Source organism: Benincasa hispida, chromosome 12 (genome assembly GCF_027475165.1).
Source record: "Benincasa hispida cultivar pf3 chromosome 12, pf3_genome.v1.1, whole genome shotgun sequence".
Lineage (NCBI taxonomy): Eukaryota > Viridiplantae > Streptophyta > Magnoliopsida > Cucurbitales > Cucurbitaceae > Benincasa > Benincasa hispida.
Window position 1 is genome coordinate 51,720,008 of NC_143489.1, and position 18,057 is coordinate 51,738,064.

At 33.4% G+C, this 18,057-nt stretch overlaps 3 protein-coding genes across 11 annotated transcripts; all 3 read right to left on the bottom strand.

Annotated features, from left to right (window-relative positions):
* Positions 1-816: 816 nt before the first annotated feature.
* LOC120067229 (Pentatricopeptide repeat (PPR) superfamily protein) lies at positions 817-5,412 on the bottom strand. 6 transcript variants are annotated; one of them, XR_016525572.1, is made up of 5 exons: positions 5,073-5,356; positions 4,830-4,954; positions 3,012-3,230; positions 1,809-1,884; positions 817-1,193 (listed from the first exon to the last, which is right to left on the bottom strand). XR_016525572.1 is itself a non-coding variant. In XM_090308742.1 (3 exons), exon 2 carries the CDS (start codon positions 4,848-4,850, stop codon positions 3,477-3,479), a length of 1,374 nt encoding a protein of 457 aa, XP_090164868.1. In that variant the 5' UTR covers positions 4,851-4,954; positions 5,073-5,412; the 3' UTR covers positions 2,749-3,230; positions 3,318-3,476. The 6 variants fall into 6 exon arrangements, 3 of the variants coding, with proteins under 3 accessions (XP_090164868.1, XP_038874681.1, XP_038874682.1); XR_016525571.1 differs by lacking the exons at positions 817-1,193; positions 1,809-1,884 and having other exon boundaries at positions 2,749-3,230; positions 5,073-5,381; XR_016525573.1 differs by lacking the exons at positions 817-1,193; positions 1,809-1,884 and having other exon boundaries at positions 2,749-3,235; positions 5,073-5,360.
* A 2,800-nt stretch (positions 5,413-8,212) lies between these two features.
* Positions 8,213-10,301, bottom strand: LOC150032056 (uncharacterized). Its single transcript, XM_090308525.1, has one exon. The coding sequence runs from the start codon at positions 9,722-9,724 to the stop codon at positions 8,414-8,416; it is 1,311 nt and encodes a 436-aa protein (XP_090164651.1). The 5' UTR covers positions 9,725-10,301; the 3' UTR covers positions 8,213-8,413.
* Positions 10,302-12,017: 1,716 nt separating this feature from the next.
* On the bottom strand, positions 12,018-17,485 carry LOC120092846 (putative magnesium transporter NIPA2). 4 transcript variants are annotated; one of them, XM_039051075.2, is made up of 9 exons: positions 17,248-17,485; positions 16,964-17,158; positions 16,717-16,773; positions 15,944-16,034; positions 15,483-15,643; positions 15,274-15,401; positions 15,064-15,201; positions 13,390-13,482; positions 12,018-12,780 (listed from the first exon to the last, which is right to left on the bottom strand). In XM_039051075.2, the coding sequence occupies exons 2-9, from the start codon at positions 17,088-17,090 to the stop codon at positions 12,592-12,594; spliced, it is 984 nt and encodes a 327-aa protein (XP_038907003.2). In that variant the 5' UTR covers positions 17,091-17,158; positions 17,248-17,485; the 3' UTR covers positions 12,018-12,591. The 4 variants fall into 4 exon arrangements, with proteins under 4 accessions (XP_038907003.2, XP_090164654.1, XP_090164652.1 ...); XM_090308528.1 differs by having other exon boundaries at positions 15,064-15,401; positions 16,964-17,037; positions 17,248-17,481; XM_090308526.1 differs by having other exon boundaries at positions 15,064-15,401; positions 17,248-17,481.
* Positions 17,486-18,057: the final 572 nt, after the last annotated feature.

Below are 18,057 nucleotides of genomic sequence, written 5' to 3' on the forward strand. Positions count from 1 at the left end.
ATAAATACTTGAGGTGGAAGAAAAACAAGAATCAAGCTAGAACATTCTTAAAACGATCCCAAAAGAGATACCATAGAACATAAATAAAGTGATACCATAGAACATAAATACACTAGCATATTCAACCAACTCTGTTCTCTCTCTCCCATTCTAAGAATATGTGGTTAAAGTAAGCCAATCCAAGAAGAGGATTAGCAGCATCAAGTCATCAACCAAACTTTATCTCCAATTGGGTTATGTGTGTGAAGGGAAATGATCCCTTTCAACTCTCTACAAGTTGCTTTCCAAAACCAATATCACTATAAATATGTTTTGGTGTTTTTCACCAAAGCACATGAATGCCCTATCATCCAATATACAACTTTACATCCTCATTACCTTGTCTTGTCCTCAATTCTCTCTTTTCTTTCTTACTCATTTGGGGGCTTTTTCGTCATTGTATTCACTATTCTAATTTATTATATATACTGCATGTATATTTATTTAGATGTCGAACATATAATAAACTCAAAAGAGATAACTTGAATATGACATTAGCAAATATTCTTTATATATCCGAAAGTTTTAATCTCACCTCAATCTTGTAATTCTACGAGCCATATATATATATATATATACATATATAACTAAAGATCAATACGTACCTGCAATGTAGAAGTCAATCAGAGCATAGCTTAGTGGATAAGACCGCTACCTCTACTACCCTAATTGTGGAACTAAACAAAAACTATTATTTATGTCAAATAACATCTTAAGTAAATCATCTCGATGCATGTCATTCTATGATAACAATATGACGACTCATTAACCATTTAACTGAAATGTAGGTTAACCATCACTTGCTTCATGATTAGCAAAGAAAACAAAGTCATCGATTATTGTCCTCAATGAATCCATTAACGCTCTTTTAGAAAATTTTACACTTTTTTCTTCTTAAAAATACATATTGTCGAAGTCCTTCAAAAAAATTATGATCTAACCCAATAAAAAATTGATAGTCCTAACATTACGCCTATATTTTAGAAATATCCAAATAACTCTTTTAGACTAACGAGCTAGCGCTTTTACAAGGAGTATCAACTTGGAAAGAAGCTAATTACCCCCTTTGGCTTCTTCTTGGCATTTCAGGTGGCATATGGCTGATGGAGTCCAGTTTCTAACAGAGGTCACAAGTCCCCCAACTGATGCAGTTTCTGCGGTCAATGGATTTAAAATCAAGAAGATTGAAATACCTATCATTGATGTTGGCTCTTCAGATACAAGATGAATATGCACCAAGTTCAATACAGTTTTGAACATGACATTATTATTATTTTTTTTAAATAAGAAATTTCTCCTGGATGTAATGAAAGGGGGGTTACAATGTTTCGGAGATGCAAACTCTAACAAGGAGCGGAAAAAATAAATGAATAACAAATACACCAAAAATAGATAAATTTTCTGACAACTAAGACCAACAGATCGGCTCCAACTGCAGAAAAACAAAGGCTACTGCAACGCTACCAAAGAAATCTAAAAATCGACCAGCAACCAATGAAAGATCAACAAAGAGCAGATAAAGCAGACTGAAAACTCTTCAGCAAAGCAGGAACTAAAAACCAAAGAAAAAAGTATTTGATGAATCAGCACCAAGAAACTTGAAAAGAAACAAACTCATAACGCTATAAAATCTTTCAACAGGAGAACGACACAAGGCCCAACAAGAGAAATTAAACCGCTACCACTTAAAACCTCCAAAAACAATAAACAAGGAACCAGACACCAAATATAGAGCAACCCAAAGAAAGATCTATCCTGAATTTCCGCACCTTAAAATGTTTGCTCCTTGTGTATCTCCAGAATGACCTATCCTGCTGCTGATTTTTTGGAAGTCATTTCTTCAAACTGTAAAAAGATACCCTACCTGAGTAAGGTCTCTTTATAGATAACCTATCTACACATTTTCACAAATAAAATCACATTATATATCTGAAAAACCCCTGTTGTTGACATTTCTGTAATGCCAGAGGATTTAATTTGATTGTATCCAAAAGTATGCTTACACAATGCTACTATTCTTTACAATTTTGTATATTATCTGGTATAGATCTTAGTGCAACTTGACTTATTATTGATCAGGTTTGTGGAAAAGTATTTGGCCTTCAGCTCGAGGAAGATGACGATGAAGAGCATTGTGCTCTTCCCTCAAAGGTCCCTGAGAGCGATGATTATCTCTCTCGAGCAACTGTCAAGAATCTTTTTGAGTTCAAATACACATCATTGTGGATACCAAGATGAAGATTAGACCTTTAAAGTAACATATCAAGAATGAAGAAAAGCAATCCCACATTCAAGGCAACCATTAACTACCACAAATAATTTGAGGATATTGGTTCTACAGAAGTGTCCAATGCTCATAGTTGTAACTTGTACATAAAGAGCTTATAGGAAACTCTTATATCGGCATCCCATAAATTTTCTAAGCCACCTGATATGTATATATGGAAGCCGGAACCTACATCTATATTGCCTTCTTTCTAAATAAATAAAAAGAAATGTTGTGGTTATTGTATTGGTCTTGTTTAGCAAGATATGATGGGTGGTATATCGATAGACAATCAAATTTCATCCTCTAAATTGGATATATGTCACATTCAGCTTGAATCAGAATGTCATCGCAGTTTACTAAAAAACTATGCTACTACTTGAATGAGATTGACAATGCTGAAAATGAAGAAGAAATATTCAAAGAGAATAATACCTACCCTATGCTCTAGAAGCTTTCAATTAGTCTTCCATTAGCATATTAAAAAGCAACAAATATGTACATTTCCAATAAATAGATCATATGTCATAAATAAAATTTCTTAATAATGCTAGAAATTATTCAGGGATGATCTCCTCGAAGTGTAATGAATTGAAATCCTTGTAACATCAATAGGTACATCTTCCAGGAAAAATTGAAACATGAGAATGTAGATATATTTCTTCACTATTCACCTACTTGAACACGTTGCGTCCCCCAGACTTACCAGGGCTAGGTTAGTTTCTGTGTTTCTTTCCTGACTTGATGGAATGGGAGTCACAAGGCTTAAAGAAGGCCGAGGAGCGGGGTAGGGCGAGATTTTCTTTGGTTTTTATGCTTTGACCAAGCCTTTTTGGGGAAGGCACAGTAGCTTACATGTCAATTTCATTCTGCCCTCCAATTATGATCTCTACTCAAGGTATTTTGCGCATGCTTTACCACCTAACTGCACTAATTAATAAGAGAATTAGATTCTAAACTCATTTAAGACATATCAACCTATAACTGAAATGGCAAGAACTTTCATATATACATTGTATTTAGAGTACATGGTGCAGAAATGCTCAATTGAACTTGCTTCTCAAATTAACATGCCTAATATGTAACAAATGTTACATAAAGACTAGTCGTCAATAGTACAACACATCCAATATGGGAAACAATTTGGATTCCGACATCTACCCAAGTCTTATTACTTTCCTCTCAAACTCATGCTCATCCGCTTTTGATTCAGAGAAAAACGTCTGGCCATGGCAGGGTTGTAAAACTTTCTCATGTGTTCAGACAACCGATGGATTGCTTGGAGATTACCATTTACAGAGAGCTGCATCAAAAATGAGTCGAACTTCCGATAAGGGAGCTTCATTCCCTTGTTTACCACTTCCTCTAAAAGGAGACATGCATCTCCAACTTTGTTGCAATCAAAAAGCCCCTCAATCATTATACAATATGAATCAACATCCCGAGCACAACCATTTTTATCCATTTCAAGCCAAATATGGAAAGCTCCATTATGATCACTCATCTCAAAAAACATAGAAATCAACATGTTGTAAGTCTGTACACTGGGTAAGCAACCAACTTCAATCATTCTATCACAATGCTTGAGTGCATCATCACTCATTTTATTATCACAGAGAACCTTGAGGAAACAATTATAAGTAACTATATCAGGTGGGTAACCTTTCTTTCCCATCTCTTCCAAAAACTTGTAAGCTTCCTGGACCTTTCCAGCCATACACATCCCTTCTATCAATTCCTTGTACGTAGAAACGTCGGGAAGACAACCACTTTTTATCATGTATTCCAGAAACTTGAAGCATTCTTCCATTCTATCATTATTAGCAAGAGCCACAATCATGATTGCATAAGTCTTTGCCGTGGGTGAAGACAAAGTAGAACCTTTTGTTCTCATGAATTCAAAGAGTTCACATGCTTCTGTCAACATCCCCGCTTTGCAAAAGGATGCAATAGCTGTGTTATAAGTAAAATTATCAGGATCGTAGCCAAGCTCAATCATCTCTTCCAATACCCTCATCCCTCTTCCTGGTTTCCTAACTCTACACCAACCAAAAAACAATATATTATAAGTGTTCGCATCAGGCTTCAGTTTCTTCTTCACCTTCTTAAACAGAGCTTCAGCATCCTTAACCAGACTACATTTACACAAAGCGTCCAGTAACAAATTAAAGGCATTGATTTCTGGCTGTGTCTTCACTCTTATCTTCTTCTTCTTTGCAAACTTTTGCAAATGAGTCAAATGCTTCTCTGTATAGTTCCTCAAAATCCCAAAGAGAACCTCAACAGGAACGGTATTCTTGTCATTTCTCTTCATATAATCAAGGAGGTCACAAACTATTCGAAACTGCTTGACCTTGTACCTAGTGCTAGAGAGTATATCAATCATTTCATTATAAACCAGAGGCTCATGGGAATAGTTCTCTTGACGCGCAGCCCATGTAAAGAATCTAAACGCTAATTTCTCATCAAAGCGAAGCCTATAGAGAATCTCTGCAACTAAATCAGTACTCAAATGGACACCTACCTGATCAAGGGCATCCTCCATATCATGATGTGCGTAAGAATTATCCACGATAGCTTTGTGTAACTTATCCGCATCTCTTTCTGAAATTTCTTCCCCTTTAACTTCATTGAGAGTAGAGTAAGATCCTGATCGAACAAATTCTGAATTAAAACGGACCAAAAACGTAATCGAACCCGAAAGGGCAGGAATCAAGAGCGAGAACTTGGGAGGGTAATATAGAGCTGGTAGAATCGAAGAACTTACAGACGATAAACGGCCATTGATGCTGCGGAATGATGAAGGAAAATGATTTCGAACTCGAAGCAAGCGTTTGGAAATCCGATTCATGCTCAAAAACCAAGTTTCAGACTATACTGAAGATTACGGAAGGCAAGAGAACAGAAAAATCAATGAAGAAAGAAGTAACTGAACTTGAGAAATGAAAAACTACAACCGGCGGTGAAAAAACCGATCGGCGGTAGACGGCGCAGTTCTGCTGCTTAGCTTAACCATCTGCTTCGCATCTACCCAACGCCCTCGTAGACTCCGAGTTCGAACATATAATACCACTTTCTTTTATTCTAATTTAAATTAAATTTCCCTTATTTATCATATAATTAAAAATAATATATTTATATACATAAAATCACCTCAAAACTACCTTTGAAATATAATTCATTAGAATTTCGAATAAAAATCAAGACTTACAATTGTGTAGAAAAATAAAATAGTGTAATGATCTAAGTTTTCGTTCCAAATCATTATCACACCAATTTATAGGTCAATCTAGGTAAGATTCTAGAGAATTTCTATACCAAGGATATTTTAGAATATTTATAAAAGTTTAGAGATAATATTATAAGAGTATTTTTTAAACTAATTGCAAACTTCTAAGGATTTTTTTTAATTTAACCTAAAAAATATCTTTCTATTTTAATTTGACTATTGAAAAGTAAATTTTGGTCTACCACAAATCATCAAATCATTTTTCAAATTATTGACAAAAATTACTAATTATTGAATTTGGAACTATTTACAAGCCAACATGTGTATCAAATTGAAAATTAAAGACAATTTGACAGATTCCGATAATATCATGTATCTTCGTCATGACCATTGGATTAGATTGAATAAACTTAATTTGTCAAATTGGGACATAATATTTGGTTTCACGTTCAATTAAGTTGACTCTTTCAACCTAAAAGTCAACCAAGCCCAAAATTCAATTGATTGGACCCAATGACCATCCAAACTTATATTTCCTCATGGAAACCCTATAAATAATAAACGAGAATTGGACGAGATAGCAAAATTGAGGATTTGATTTTGAACAACAAAAATTGGAAAATTTCAAATTTATGGCAAACCCCACTCTTTTGCATGTGCTTGCAATTTCAGAATATTTCGAAAATGCTCTCTAAAGGATCTCTAGTAATAGTCTAATTGCATTCTCCATTTTTCAGTTTTAGATCTTTTTAAGATTTTTTTTCTACCGGCCTTAACATAACTCAACTAGGCAAGACATTATTATATAATTGTTCCATAGATTAGAGGTTCAAATTCTCACCTCACATATTTTTCGACCAAGTTTTTCCTTTTCCAATCGAAGTGAAAAGATATAAATTCTCATGTACCATTTATGCATTACACTAACTGGATTTTATAAGCGCAACAAGCAATTACTAATAGACTTCAATCATCCAATTCTACTTCATTTTAAACATTCATAAAAGATGTTCCTTCACAATGTTTTTTCCCCTTGTTACAATAGGTAACCTTTTCAATTTTTAATTTTGACTAGCTAATAACCTGTTAATCAAATGCTCGCTTTGACAACATACTCAAACTTCTATATCATATAAGTCAAATTTTTCATAATCACATAACCTTAATAAGACGACAACTACTTACATATATTTGGAGGATCATAACCAAAGATAGTCAATGGCAGATATGTAGACTAATTCTCCAAATATAGCCAAAAGGAAAAAAAATCCTTGTCTATCAATATTAGGCATTCAATAAATATATACAGTCAGTACCACTATTTTCCATCATCCAAATAATACCTACCACCTTCGATGATATATACTTTTTCATCATTATCCAATATGATAGTATATCAACCTGAGTATAATTCAATTTTAGATTGAAATACCCCTTTTAATTATCGGCATTCTGTGGTCCAAAACAAGAGTAAAATCAATACCCTGAAAAAAATATAATACAATATATAGATGATATTAAGGTATTAGAGGGACATTAAAGATATATTAGCAATTAGTTGGGAGAGTTGGTTATGGAATTTGGTTATAAATAGAGATGAGGATAGGGAAGATACGACAATTTTTTGGTGAGTGAATTACTTGTTAGTGATCTCAAGATTGAGAGGACCATGTAACTTGAATTACTTGTTTTATCTTGTAGTTTGGTTACTTATTACATCTCAATATATTTAGTTTCTATCGATATCCCAACCCGAGAGCCTTTTGGTCACCAATCATACATAATAATGAAGTGTTTGGCCCAAGGAGTAGGAGTTCGAGGAGTAGAGTTGTGGACTCCAGTCTAAGGAGTTCGTAGGCCCATGACTAAAAAACATCAATTTTATGCCTTATTAACTTCTTACACTGTGAGTCTCACAATTTCACAACTCACCAGACTTCGCAACTCAACTCTTTTCACCAACCATCGGGAATCCCCCTCATATGATGCATTTTTATCAAATTTGAATTTGACAGGATAGAGAGAATTGAAAATCTATAACAAAAATTCATTTCTGGCTTAGGTCATATGTTTCCAAGAACTTGAAATACTATTTCTTGAAGCAGAAGAGCAAAGTGTGTGCCTGCAATTGAAAATGTGTTTCCTGTTCTAATCTAAGCCAGTAACTTGAAAAATGATTCAACACCATGTATCATCACCAATACCAGGTCCCACAGCTATAAATTTGAATTTAAGGTCAATGATTAACTAGCTGAAACAAATCGCTACATTCCATTCCGTGCACGCCACTGCAAGTTGGAGAAAGAAATGACAAAAGCATTCTTTCATGAAGATATTCAATCGTCGCAAACTCGCAACGAGAAACCATTCTCGCCCTACAACAGAAAGAGAAAAAAAAAAGTGTTCTTACCTCAATTGAGGAGATCCCATCGCTCTCCCAGCCTCTCGAATGCTGGAATGAAAGTTCATGAACTAAAGCAAGACATGTTAGCTTTCTTGTCCTTCAACACAACAGGGAGAGATGCAAATATATTGAAAAATGCAAGGTGATATCATAAAGCAAGTAAAAGTTGGTGTAAATTTATTGACTATGATTATTGCTTGGTAGTAGATCACAAGGGCAGTATTACTAAAGAAGGAAACAAGGAGAATAAAACCTGTAGCATAGAAAGAGAAGATAACAATAAAAGATGAGAGGAACTTTATATTTCTTATTGTCATAATTCAAGCTAAACAGAATAGCACAAGATGGACCAAGTGCCAGACAATAAAAATTGAATGCATACAACTATTTCTCAGACCTTTACAGACTAATCCATTGCTGCAAATATTCTTGCAGATCCCACATAGTTTTCTGATCAAGTTCATAAGATAAAGTGTCAACCATCGACAATAAATTGATCGTCTTGGTTGTCTGCCTCAACTCTTGTGCCATCGTGGACAATTCCATTCACATGATGTAAATTTTGCATCATTTGTGAAATATAATGGTTACTAGCACTAGTATGATCAGAGAGTGCAGAAGTATGAGCAGTCCATTGAGAGACAATACCGAGTAATTGACCGGTAAGGTTTTGCTGCTCATGGAGAATGCGAGCCTGGATCTGATTCATTTCGGCCCGGTGCTGGTTCAACATATTGTCAATCCTATTCTTCCATTCTAACCTTCTCTTGCTCATCCTCTCCTCCCATTCTCTCTCGTGATTCAATTTCTCCTCTCTTCTTCTTTCCATCTCCATTCTCTCCTTCTCCATAGCTTCCCACTCTTGAATTCTCTGCTTCCTCAACTTGTCTCGGGCTTTCTCCCTCTCCGCTCTTTGCACTTCCCCTTCCTCCCATTTTTGTTCCCATTTTTTCTCCATTTCATATCTTAAACACTCCCACCTCCGACGCTCCTGTTCTCTGTCGACCTCACGTTTCTCAAACTGAGCCTCCATATCCTTCAACCGCCCTAGCTGGTTCACGAGAAATCCCCACGCTTTCTTCTCCAATCTTTTCATCACCTTCCTCTTCTTCTTGTTCTTCTTAGGATCAACTTCTTCACAGAAAAAGCTGTTCTCTCCATCCTCCTTCAGCTGATCATTATCATTAAAGTTTTCTTCCGCTTCGTCCCCATCGAACTCGAACCCCAAGCCCATCACCTCATTGTCAACACCATCAATCCCAGCTGTGAAGTTCCCTGCCCCGGAATGTCCCATATGAGCAAAATCCAACATATCCATCTCTCTACTCACCTCCAAAAACTGGTCTACATTCCCCCGATCACTACTCGAAACGACCGTCAGATCATTATAACTACTATTCGCTGCTGCTACATCCCCGAAAACATCCTTATATCTCAAGAAGTTCGACCAATAGGTAACACCCTCCATCCAATCATACTCTTCCTTCGAGTCCCCGCCAGAGTTTTCGACTCCGGATTCGGGTTTCTTAATCTTCTGCTTCACAAGCAAATATTGGTGCCTCATATTCTGGACCTTGGTAGAAACATCTTTCCAAGTCCACTGCCATGGATACGCCAAAGAATCTTGAACATGGTGCACAGAATTAACATAATTCGCAATTGGCCTAAACTTTTTCTCACGGGTTTTCATCTTAGCTAGAGTTCCATCAGATACCATTTCTCCATATTTATCAATCAAAGTCCTCTCTTCAGCTTCAGTCCATTTCTTTCGCTTCGGGGGAATCATCACACCAAATTAACTCCCAATTTTACCACTCAAACAGAATAAAAAGAAAATCCCAGATATAATTTCAATCAAAACTCAAACCCAGAAGCTTCGCATCAAAGAAAATCAAGGATCCATCAAAACCCCAACTCAAAAACCAAAATCGAACAAAACCCACATCGAAAAACCACCAAATTCGAGCAGAGATATGTACTTACCTGACGAATTGGAAAGAGAAGGCGACTTTGAGGATAAATTGGAAGGAATTTTTTGAAAAAAAAAAAAGGAAAAAAAATTGAGGTCCAAGGAAGTAGAGCTGATGAAGAAGAAGAAGGGCCCTCAGAATTTTATCAACGAAAGTAAATGGATTTTCTTTTGGAGCGCAGTAATTGGGGCTTTTTCGTTAAAAGTGGCAGCGCCAAGACATTAGCCCGAGGAAATATAGGATAAAACACACAAATAATCCACAAAAATTTATTTATTTTATCCTTTGTCAGAAGCTTATAGAAACATAATGGTTTAATTAGAAATTTAGCCCTAAACTTTTATGTTTGTACCTGCATAGTATTTTTTTAACTAACTTTTAAAATTATAAATTTAATTATTAAATTTTGATTTGGATATACGAGTACCAAGTTAAATATTAAGTTACGTTAAATGTAAAATTCAAATTTATATCAATTAGGTAGAATAGTTTTTACAAATTTCAAATTTAGAAAGGAATTTTTAGACACAAAATCAAAATTTTAGAGATTTATAAGACACTTTTAAAAATTTAGAGACCAAAGTAGACACAAATTAAATTTGTAATTTAGTCGAACAATATTGTTTGTATTTTTAATTTATTATTATATTCATAGTTAGATATACTCTAACATTGAAATTTTGAGAGTTGTGTCTAATGAAGTATAAACATTAAAAACGTTGTGAGTGAACATAGTTTTAACATAATTGGGACTCACTCATTCATTTAAGAGTAGAGGTTCAAGTCTATGTACCTTCCTGGTTGTAGTAAAGAAATATCAAAAGCGAGAATTTATTTTCGAATTTTTCAATTTATGATTAGTATGTTTTTTAAGAGTTTGAAAAGTGTCTCATAAATCAAATGTTTAATATCCGTAAAATTAAAAGTTTTTAAATGCATAATTAAAAGTCCATAGGTCTTTTAGGACATATTGTAAGTAACACATTAAAATTCTAGAATTTTATAAGATTTTTATAAAAGAAATTGGAATCTAATAATACAATGTAAAAAATTTTGGTGGCCTAGGCTTATTTGACATTCATTTTATTTTATTTTAATTAATTATTTATTTTACAATATTTGAAAGGAAATCAAAACTCTAATCTCGATATTATCATATATATTTGACATGTAATTTAATTATTATATTTTCTATACAAAATAAATATTTATTAGTTTAAAATTAATGTTAGTTGTAGTTTTTGCATGAAACAATGGTTACTAGCTAAAGCACGTTTTTAGTTTGTATTTTGACATCATAATATTTTAATTCTTATGCTTATTCTTTTTCCAATGATTTGTAAATAAAACACGTTTTTAGTATGTGTCTTGACATGGCAACAATTTTTTTTTCCTGAAAACGACCTGACGACATTTTAATTCTTATGCTTATTTTATAATAATTCAGGCATGTTTTTCAGAGAATTTTTTTAAAAAAAAATGATTATGAGGTCTCAAAGTGTTAGAAACATTAATGTAATATATGAGCCATAAGAAAAGAAAGATAGTTGAATTGAGATTGCATTTACCAAATCGTAATGAAAATCAATATAATCGTAATGAAAATTTATTGATAGATCAATCGTAATGGGCCAATAATCGTAAACGTATTTGGATTGTTTTTTATCACGTTTAATTTAAATTATAAATGTGTCACATTTACTACTATGGTTACTGTTACCATTAGACATGATATATTATTTATTATTATTGTTACCATCACTATTATCGCTAGACCCTAATGGTAACGGTAAGAGTAACAATAAATATGACAGATTCATAATTATAATACTGTAACGACAATGTATCTATAATAGTAGTAACGATAACGACAAGCAAGTCCTACGTAAATTTCAAACATAATCAGATTGAGCACCCTCAATTCCATCTGTGCATTTGAAAGTTTAGGAATCTAATTGATACCAATTAAAGTATCTTTGACAAATTAAAGTCTTTCAGCTTTTGAAAACCATCAATGCATTAATTATCAAATATGTATAGATTTTTTTAAATTTTAGTTTTACAAAATGGATGATTAGAATATATGTATGGATGATTTCCAAAGAAAACTTTGTCTAAGAGACTAAATCGATTTATTTATGAAAGTTTAGGAATCTAATTGATACAATTATAAGTTTCACACATTTTTCAAGCGGAACATAAGAGGAGGTGTAAATTGGAGAGGCTAGAGATGAATTTCCAAAATCCAAACTACAATCTAACTATCACTTTTCATAATTAGAAGTTAATTTCATACTGAGTTACACAAGAATAGAGCTACACCATGAGTTGCAAAAAGGGAAGCCAAGGACCAAGGACATGGAGGGAGGCTTTTATCAATTTTTGCAGCTATGTCATTCATATTCACTCTCAGTTAATTAATATGCAACTAAAGAATGAATTAGCTTTTAGTTAAAACTAATGACATATCTAGGAGTGATTCTAAAATGATTAAAATGATTAATGTCATTTTTCAAAATCACTCAAAAAATACTTTTAATAGTACGAAAAATGTGATTAAAAGTGTAAAATTGAACCTTGAATCGATTTTGAGTGATTAAATATGTATTTTTTGAGTGATTTTAAACATGACAATGATTTTAACAATTTCAAAAATCACTTCCAGACATAGTGTGGTTTTAAACTATAACGTTCTACCGCTATATTGATTTTGATTTTGATGAGGATAGTTTTGGGTTTGGAAGAGAGGGGGTTCAGTGGCAGGACCTTTTCCCATATCCTTTGTTTTGTGGAGGAGGAAAGTGCCAGAAAGAATGGTGATGAATCCACAAACTTCAGTTGCAATTTGTGTTGCACTTTGTGTGTCCCAATTCTGCACAAAATAGAGTTTTTGCTCAAGTGAAAGAAACAATGAGAATACAAGTCACAGGCACAGCTCAAGTTTCCTTCCGACACTTCCAAACATCTCAAGCCAAGCTTTCTATGGATACCAACATTCCATCCTTGTAGCTAGAGAACTCTCTTAACTACTTTCATTTTGGACTCTAAATTCTTATACCTTTAATTTTATTTTCCTAAAACTTTTATTTTCCATGACATATGTATGACATAGAGTTTTATATTTTTTGACATCCATGAGTGTCTGGACAAGCTTGTGCACACCTCGACTAATCTTATGGGGTAATTTGTCTAACCATATAACATTCAGGTGCCAAGAAAACTCATAGGATCATTAAATCCTAGGTAGATGACCACTACAGATTGAACTCATTCCTTCTAAATCTTTTTATTAAACTCACTCACGACCCTTATTTGATCATTAAGCCAACTCAGGATAGTTTCATTTTCAATAATCTGAAAGAAAATTTCAGACAACGGCTAAATGTGAAGTTTAAAAAAATATGCTTTGAAGAACTTAATCAGTAAATAGATGGAAGTTTTAGAATCGTGCTTTTACTGGGTCCCATGGTGGTTCACTCACCTTAAACATAATCATACTTGCAAGGATGGTAAAAGTTGTGAACGTCACATAGTAAACTGGAGATATAACAGCAGAGTTGAAAGCATCAAGAGCCTGTGAAGATAGTGATCAAACTATTAATCAAACTTCCTCCTTGACATCAAATTTTAAGAAATATTGCCAAAATATACTTACTGCATAAAAACCCCAAACTCAGACATGTGAGACAGATATCACACGACAAAAACACAAAAACACGACGACTTGCCAAGAAGCATGAATACACATCCGAGACAAGGATATAACAATGACACATCAGTTTGTGAAAAACTAGGATATGACAGCAAGAAGACATTTACTCAGACTCATTAATATGGTCCTATACTATGATTATATATTACATTAATTGATATGTGCCTAATAAGTGTCTGGCTCACATTCAATTTATGCAACTAGTGATTGGCACATGCCCATTGTGCTAACAAGTGTTCAACAAGCGTTGAAGTGTTCAAATGTATCATACTTATTGGATGTGGACATGTTAACCAACAACGTATATCTTAACATATATATATATTTCTAGATATTCTAATATGTTTTAAATATTTCATATGATAAAAATAAATTTGAAATCTAAAATTTTAATCAACAAAAAGAAGAAGAAGACGACGACTATTTATGAGAAAAGTGAGAAATCATCCAACAACGTTTAGATTCGCTACACTTCAAAATAGAATCATAATTTAGAGTCCTCTTTTCTTCTTATTTTATTTAGGTTAGGTTTCTTTATAATTAAGCTTTTGATTACCATCATTTTATTTCTTTGTAGCGTGTCCCTAGCTCATACTTAATGTATCTTATATATCTTAATATTTCTTTGTCATTATTGCATTTCCTTATATGTTTTAAACTCTAAAAATTATTAACTAATCAGATACTCTTTTTTATGTGATGGACACATGTCGAGAGTGGGTTGGAGAGTGTTTGTGTTAGACATGTGTTCAACAGAACACATGGCACATGTGATTTGAAGAAAAGTATGCTTAAAAGTTGGGTTGAAGATAATTTATTAAATACACCAACGGGTGTGGGTGCTGATCCAGGTTCACTATATAGTTTCATGAAACTGGTCAAACTTAGAAATTAGGGGAAAATACCCTTTCGTGTTCCTATATTGACTCTAATATTCATGTCTAGATTTCAAACCGTCACACTTTTATCCTTAGTTTTCATTCATGCTCACTTTTGGTTTTTTTGTTAATGAATTTAAAATAATTATGTCGTAAAATTAATTCAAATACAATTAATTTTTTCTTTTGAATTAATAACTAGAAATTAAAATAATTGAGTGAAAAACTAAGAGAAAAAGTGTTAATCTTAAAACCTAGAGGTCAAATGGAAATAAAACTGAAAAACTCAAAGGTAAACGTTTAACACTTTAAAATTCAAAAACCAAATAAAAATTAAACACAAAACTTCCCCTAGAAATTATAAATAAATTGAAAAAATGACCTTAAATCTTTGTAACCTAACACTGCTGTATCGAATTATTTAGGATTCAGAAGTGAAAGATATCATTATACCTAAAAATCTTTACAAACACAGTGAAAAGTCTTCTTTGTGGAAATCTTCACGTGTTGTGGGTCAGATGTTTTATTGAGTATATTTATATAATTGAATACTTCAAAATATTACCTTGTTCAAGTAGATCACCTGCAAAAAACAACAGCCAATCACAAACACAGTGAAGAACCATGTCTCAAAGTACTTGAATTGATTCATTCCTTCAAATGTCAACTTGGCAGCAATAGCCACTGCCTTGACACTCATAACCTGAGGAAAAATACGAAAACTATCATAACCTTGGAAAGATGCACTATCAAGTTTCAAAGATAGTAAACGAACCGTGAGAGATCCGATGAGAGAGCAGATTCCAACATATATTATCATATGGGACTGGCCATAGAGTGGGGCATATCGAAAAACGAGTGCTACAACTACAACTATTACTAGGAATGAATAGACCAGAAATCCTGAAAGAAGTGCAAGAAGCATAAATTAACATCCAAATCTTGGAAAACTTAGTAGCTTCAGGAAACTCTAATAAATTATACCTGGCTCTGTAGCAAGATGCCATACTTCCTTAACAGATTCAATCTTTTTTTCCAGTGGAGCATGCAAAACAATAGTTGTAGAACCCACAACACAAAGAACACAACCAAGAACTCCAAAGATATGCAGCTTTTCCTTCAACATAAAGTGAGCTAGGACTGCACTGCATGAAATTGTTGCAATTGTTTTATTCATTCATCAATTATGATGCATCACAAACTACAGTCAGCAAAGTGCACACTAATTTTTCGCTAGCAGATTGGATTTCCTTTTTTTGATAAGAAACATTTTATTGATAAATGAAATATCTAAAGAGATACATGAAGAGCCAATGGAAAACCTCAAGATAAAGATAAATAAAACGGAAAGATGCTATCAGATTGAATTTTCAAAACCGATCTTCAAGAATTTATGCTATCAGGTTGATATTCTATAATGTCTGGAAGCCTTATGTGTTATATACCTGAAAATAATGCTCAAAGCCCCCAAGGGAGTGACAAGAATCGCAGGAGCATATGCGTAAGCAACAAAGTTTGCAGTCTCCCCAACAATCACTATGAAAACCACACAGAAAGAAATAAAGAACTTCATTGAAGAGAAATGAATTTAAGAATAAGACTTGGCTGATGTTCAAGCCTTCAAGGTGTGATTGTATTAACTCAAAGTAGAATATTATAGATTTGTTAGGGCAACATATTTAGAACAACTTCTTATATGTAGACAAGTAACAAATTGATGCGAGTTAAGCTTAAAGGATGACAAAATACTTTTCCAATTACATAAAATTCAACAAAACTACAGCTATTGAAGGGAGGGAAAATATGATGGGTATCATGAGTTCCAATTTCCATTGCAACTAATTGTAAACCATGACAATAGAACTGGCTTAAATAGAAAACCATGATAAGCACACAATAAGTTATTGGAGGAAAATGAATAGATAGAACAATTTAGGTCTCATTTAATAACCATCTAGTTTTAGTTTCTGGTTTTTAAAAAGTTAAAAGCTTATAACCACTACTCCCGCCTATGAATTTTTTTATTATGTTATCATCTTTTTTACAAATTTTTTCAAAATTCAATAAGTTTTGAGAACAAAAAAATTAATCTGGGAATTCAAATGTCTTCTTAAAAAGAATGAAAAGCATGGTAGAAATGATGAGTAAACAAGCCCAATCTTCAAAAAGTAAATAACGATCAAAACGGAGGCTATACAATTTAACTTGTAGAACTTACAAGTTATCATCCCAGCCCACCACCAAGGTTCGCACAAGTAGGAAAAGCCTCCAGATGCTGAATACATTGAAGCAAACACAATAATAATAATAAAAAGAAAAAAGAACTGAAAAAATTTCTTCCAAATCAGATATTCGAAACATGTTTTGCAATGTTCGATGATTTCTTATTAGAGGTTCACCCTTACAGTTTTTTGTTCATAGCTTTCTTCATTAACAATAAAAAACGAAGGATGATCAAACCAAACCTGCTCTGGTTCCAGCAGCCCCTGAATTGATGAGACCTTTCTTCTTGATAATAGTACTAGACCCAATAAAGAAGCTGGAAGAAACAGCAAGAAGAAACCCACGAACATTATCAGATGAAATCACCATAACTTAAACAGAAAGATGAGGATTAGTCAAACTTCTTTGCAGAGCCAAGAGACATCCAATCCAAATTCCTACACCCATCATCAAAAAGTAAGAACTCAAGGAAGAAATCACAAGAAACCCACATCAGAAATCAAGAAAAAGAACAAACATATCAAACCTCTTGGCTGCCCAAAAAGCCTAAAAGGCTATGAACCCACCACCGCCATTTCTGAAAAAGGTCTACTCGATTCGAGAACCGCCATTGATGGAGATGGGTTCGAAAATTTGATTGACTAGGAGTTGGGTGAGTTGTGGTTTGGTTAAATTTTGCATTCGAGAGGGTGAATGGGGAAAAATAGAAATACAAGTACGGTTTTCAAGTGTTCTTGCCGCGCTTTTCCAATGGATTCATTTGCTTCTTTTGGTATCTTTTTACGCTTTTTGATGATATTGTTAATTTACAGTTCTTTCAAACGCTATTTGGACACGTCATTGAAACTGCGTACGGACAGCTTTTATAACGGGAATACGGAATCGGCTGGTCAACTCCAGCTTGGCCATGCCGTTTAGTTTTTTTTTTCCCTTCTTCTTCTCCATAACAAAGTAAAATATGGACTAAAGATCATTGACATTCTCCATAGATTTTATTTTTATAGTTACAAAGGGGGCTCTCTTAGCGCTTAGTGTAGTAAGGGCCTTCTGCTTTTTTTTTCATCGTCACTAAGGTATTTGAATTTTCTTGGAGGGGTGACTGACGTTCTTCATAGTTTCACAATAGTATAATATTGTTTATCACCATTTAAATTCAAAAAGACTTAAAATTATTTTAAATAGTATGATTTGAACTTCAGTAAAAGATTTAAAATTAGTTGTTTTGTTTGAAACAAAAAATAAATTGAAATGAATGTGTTTAAAATGGAAAAGGAAATAAAGTTTTTTATTAAAAAAAAAGTTAAAAATTTACATAAAATTAACAAATAAACAATTC

Bases quoted from the DNA above. Each gene is read 5' to 3' on its own strand.
- LOC150032056 (XM_090308525.1), bottom strand. From the start codon at position 9,724: ATGATTCCCCCGAAGCGAAAGAAATGGACTGAAGCTGAAGAGAGGACT.
- LOC120067229 (XM_039018753.2), bottom strand. From the start codon at position 5,156: ATGAATCGGATTTCCAAACGCTTGCTTCGAGTTCGAAATCATTTTCCT.
- LOC120092846 (XM_090308526.1), bottom strand. From the start codon at position 17,090: ATGGTGATTTCATCTGATAATGTTCGTGGGTTTCTTCTTGCTGTTTCT. The intron at 16,035-16,716 runs GTAAGTTCTACA...TGGTTTTCATAG, and splicing joins GTGGGCTGGGATGATAACTT to TGATTGTTGGGGAGACTGCA. The intron at 12,781-13,389 runs GTGAGTGAACCA...TATTTTGTGCAG, and splicing joins CAAGTATGATTATGTTTAAG to AATTGGGACACACAAAGTGC.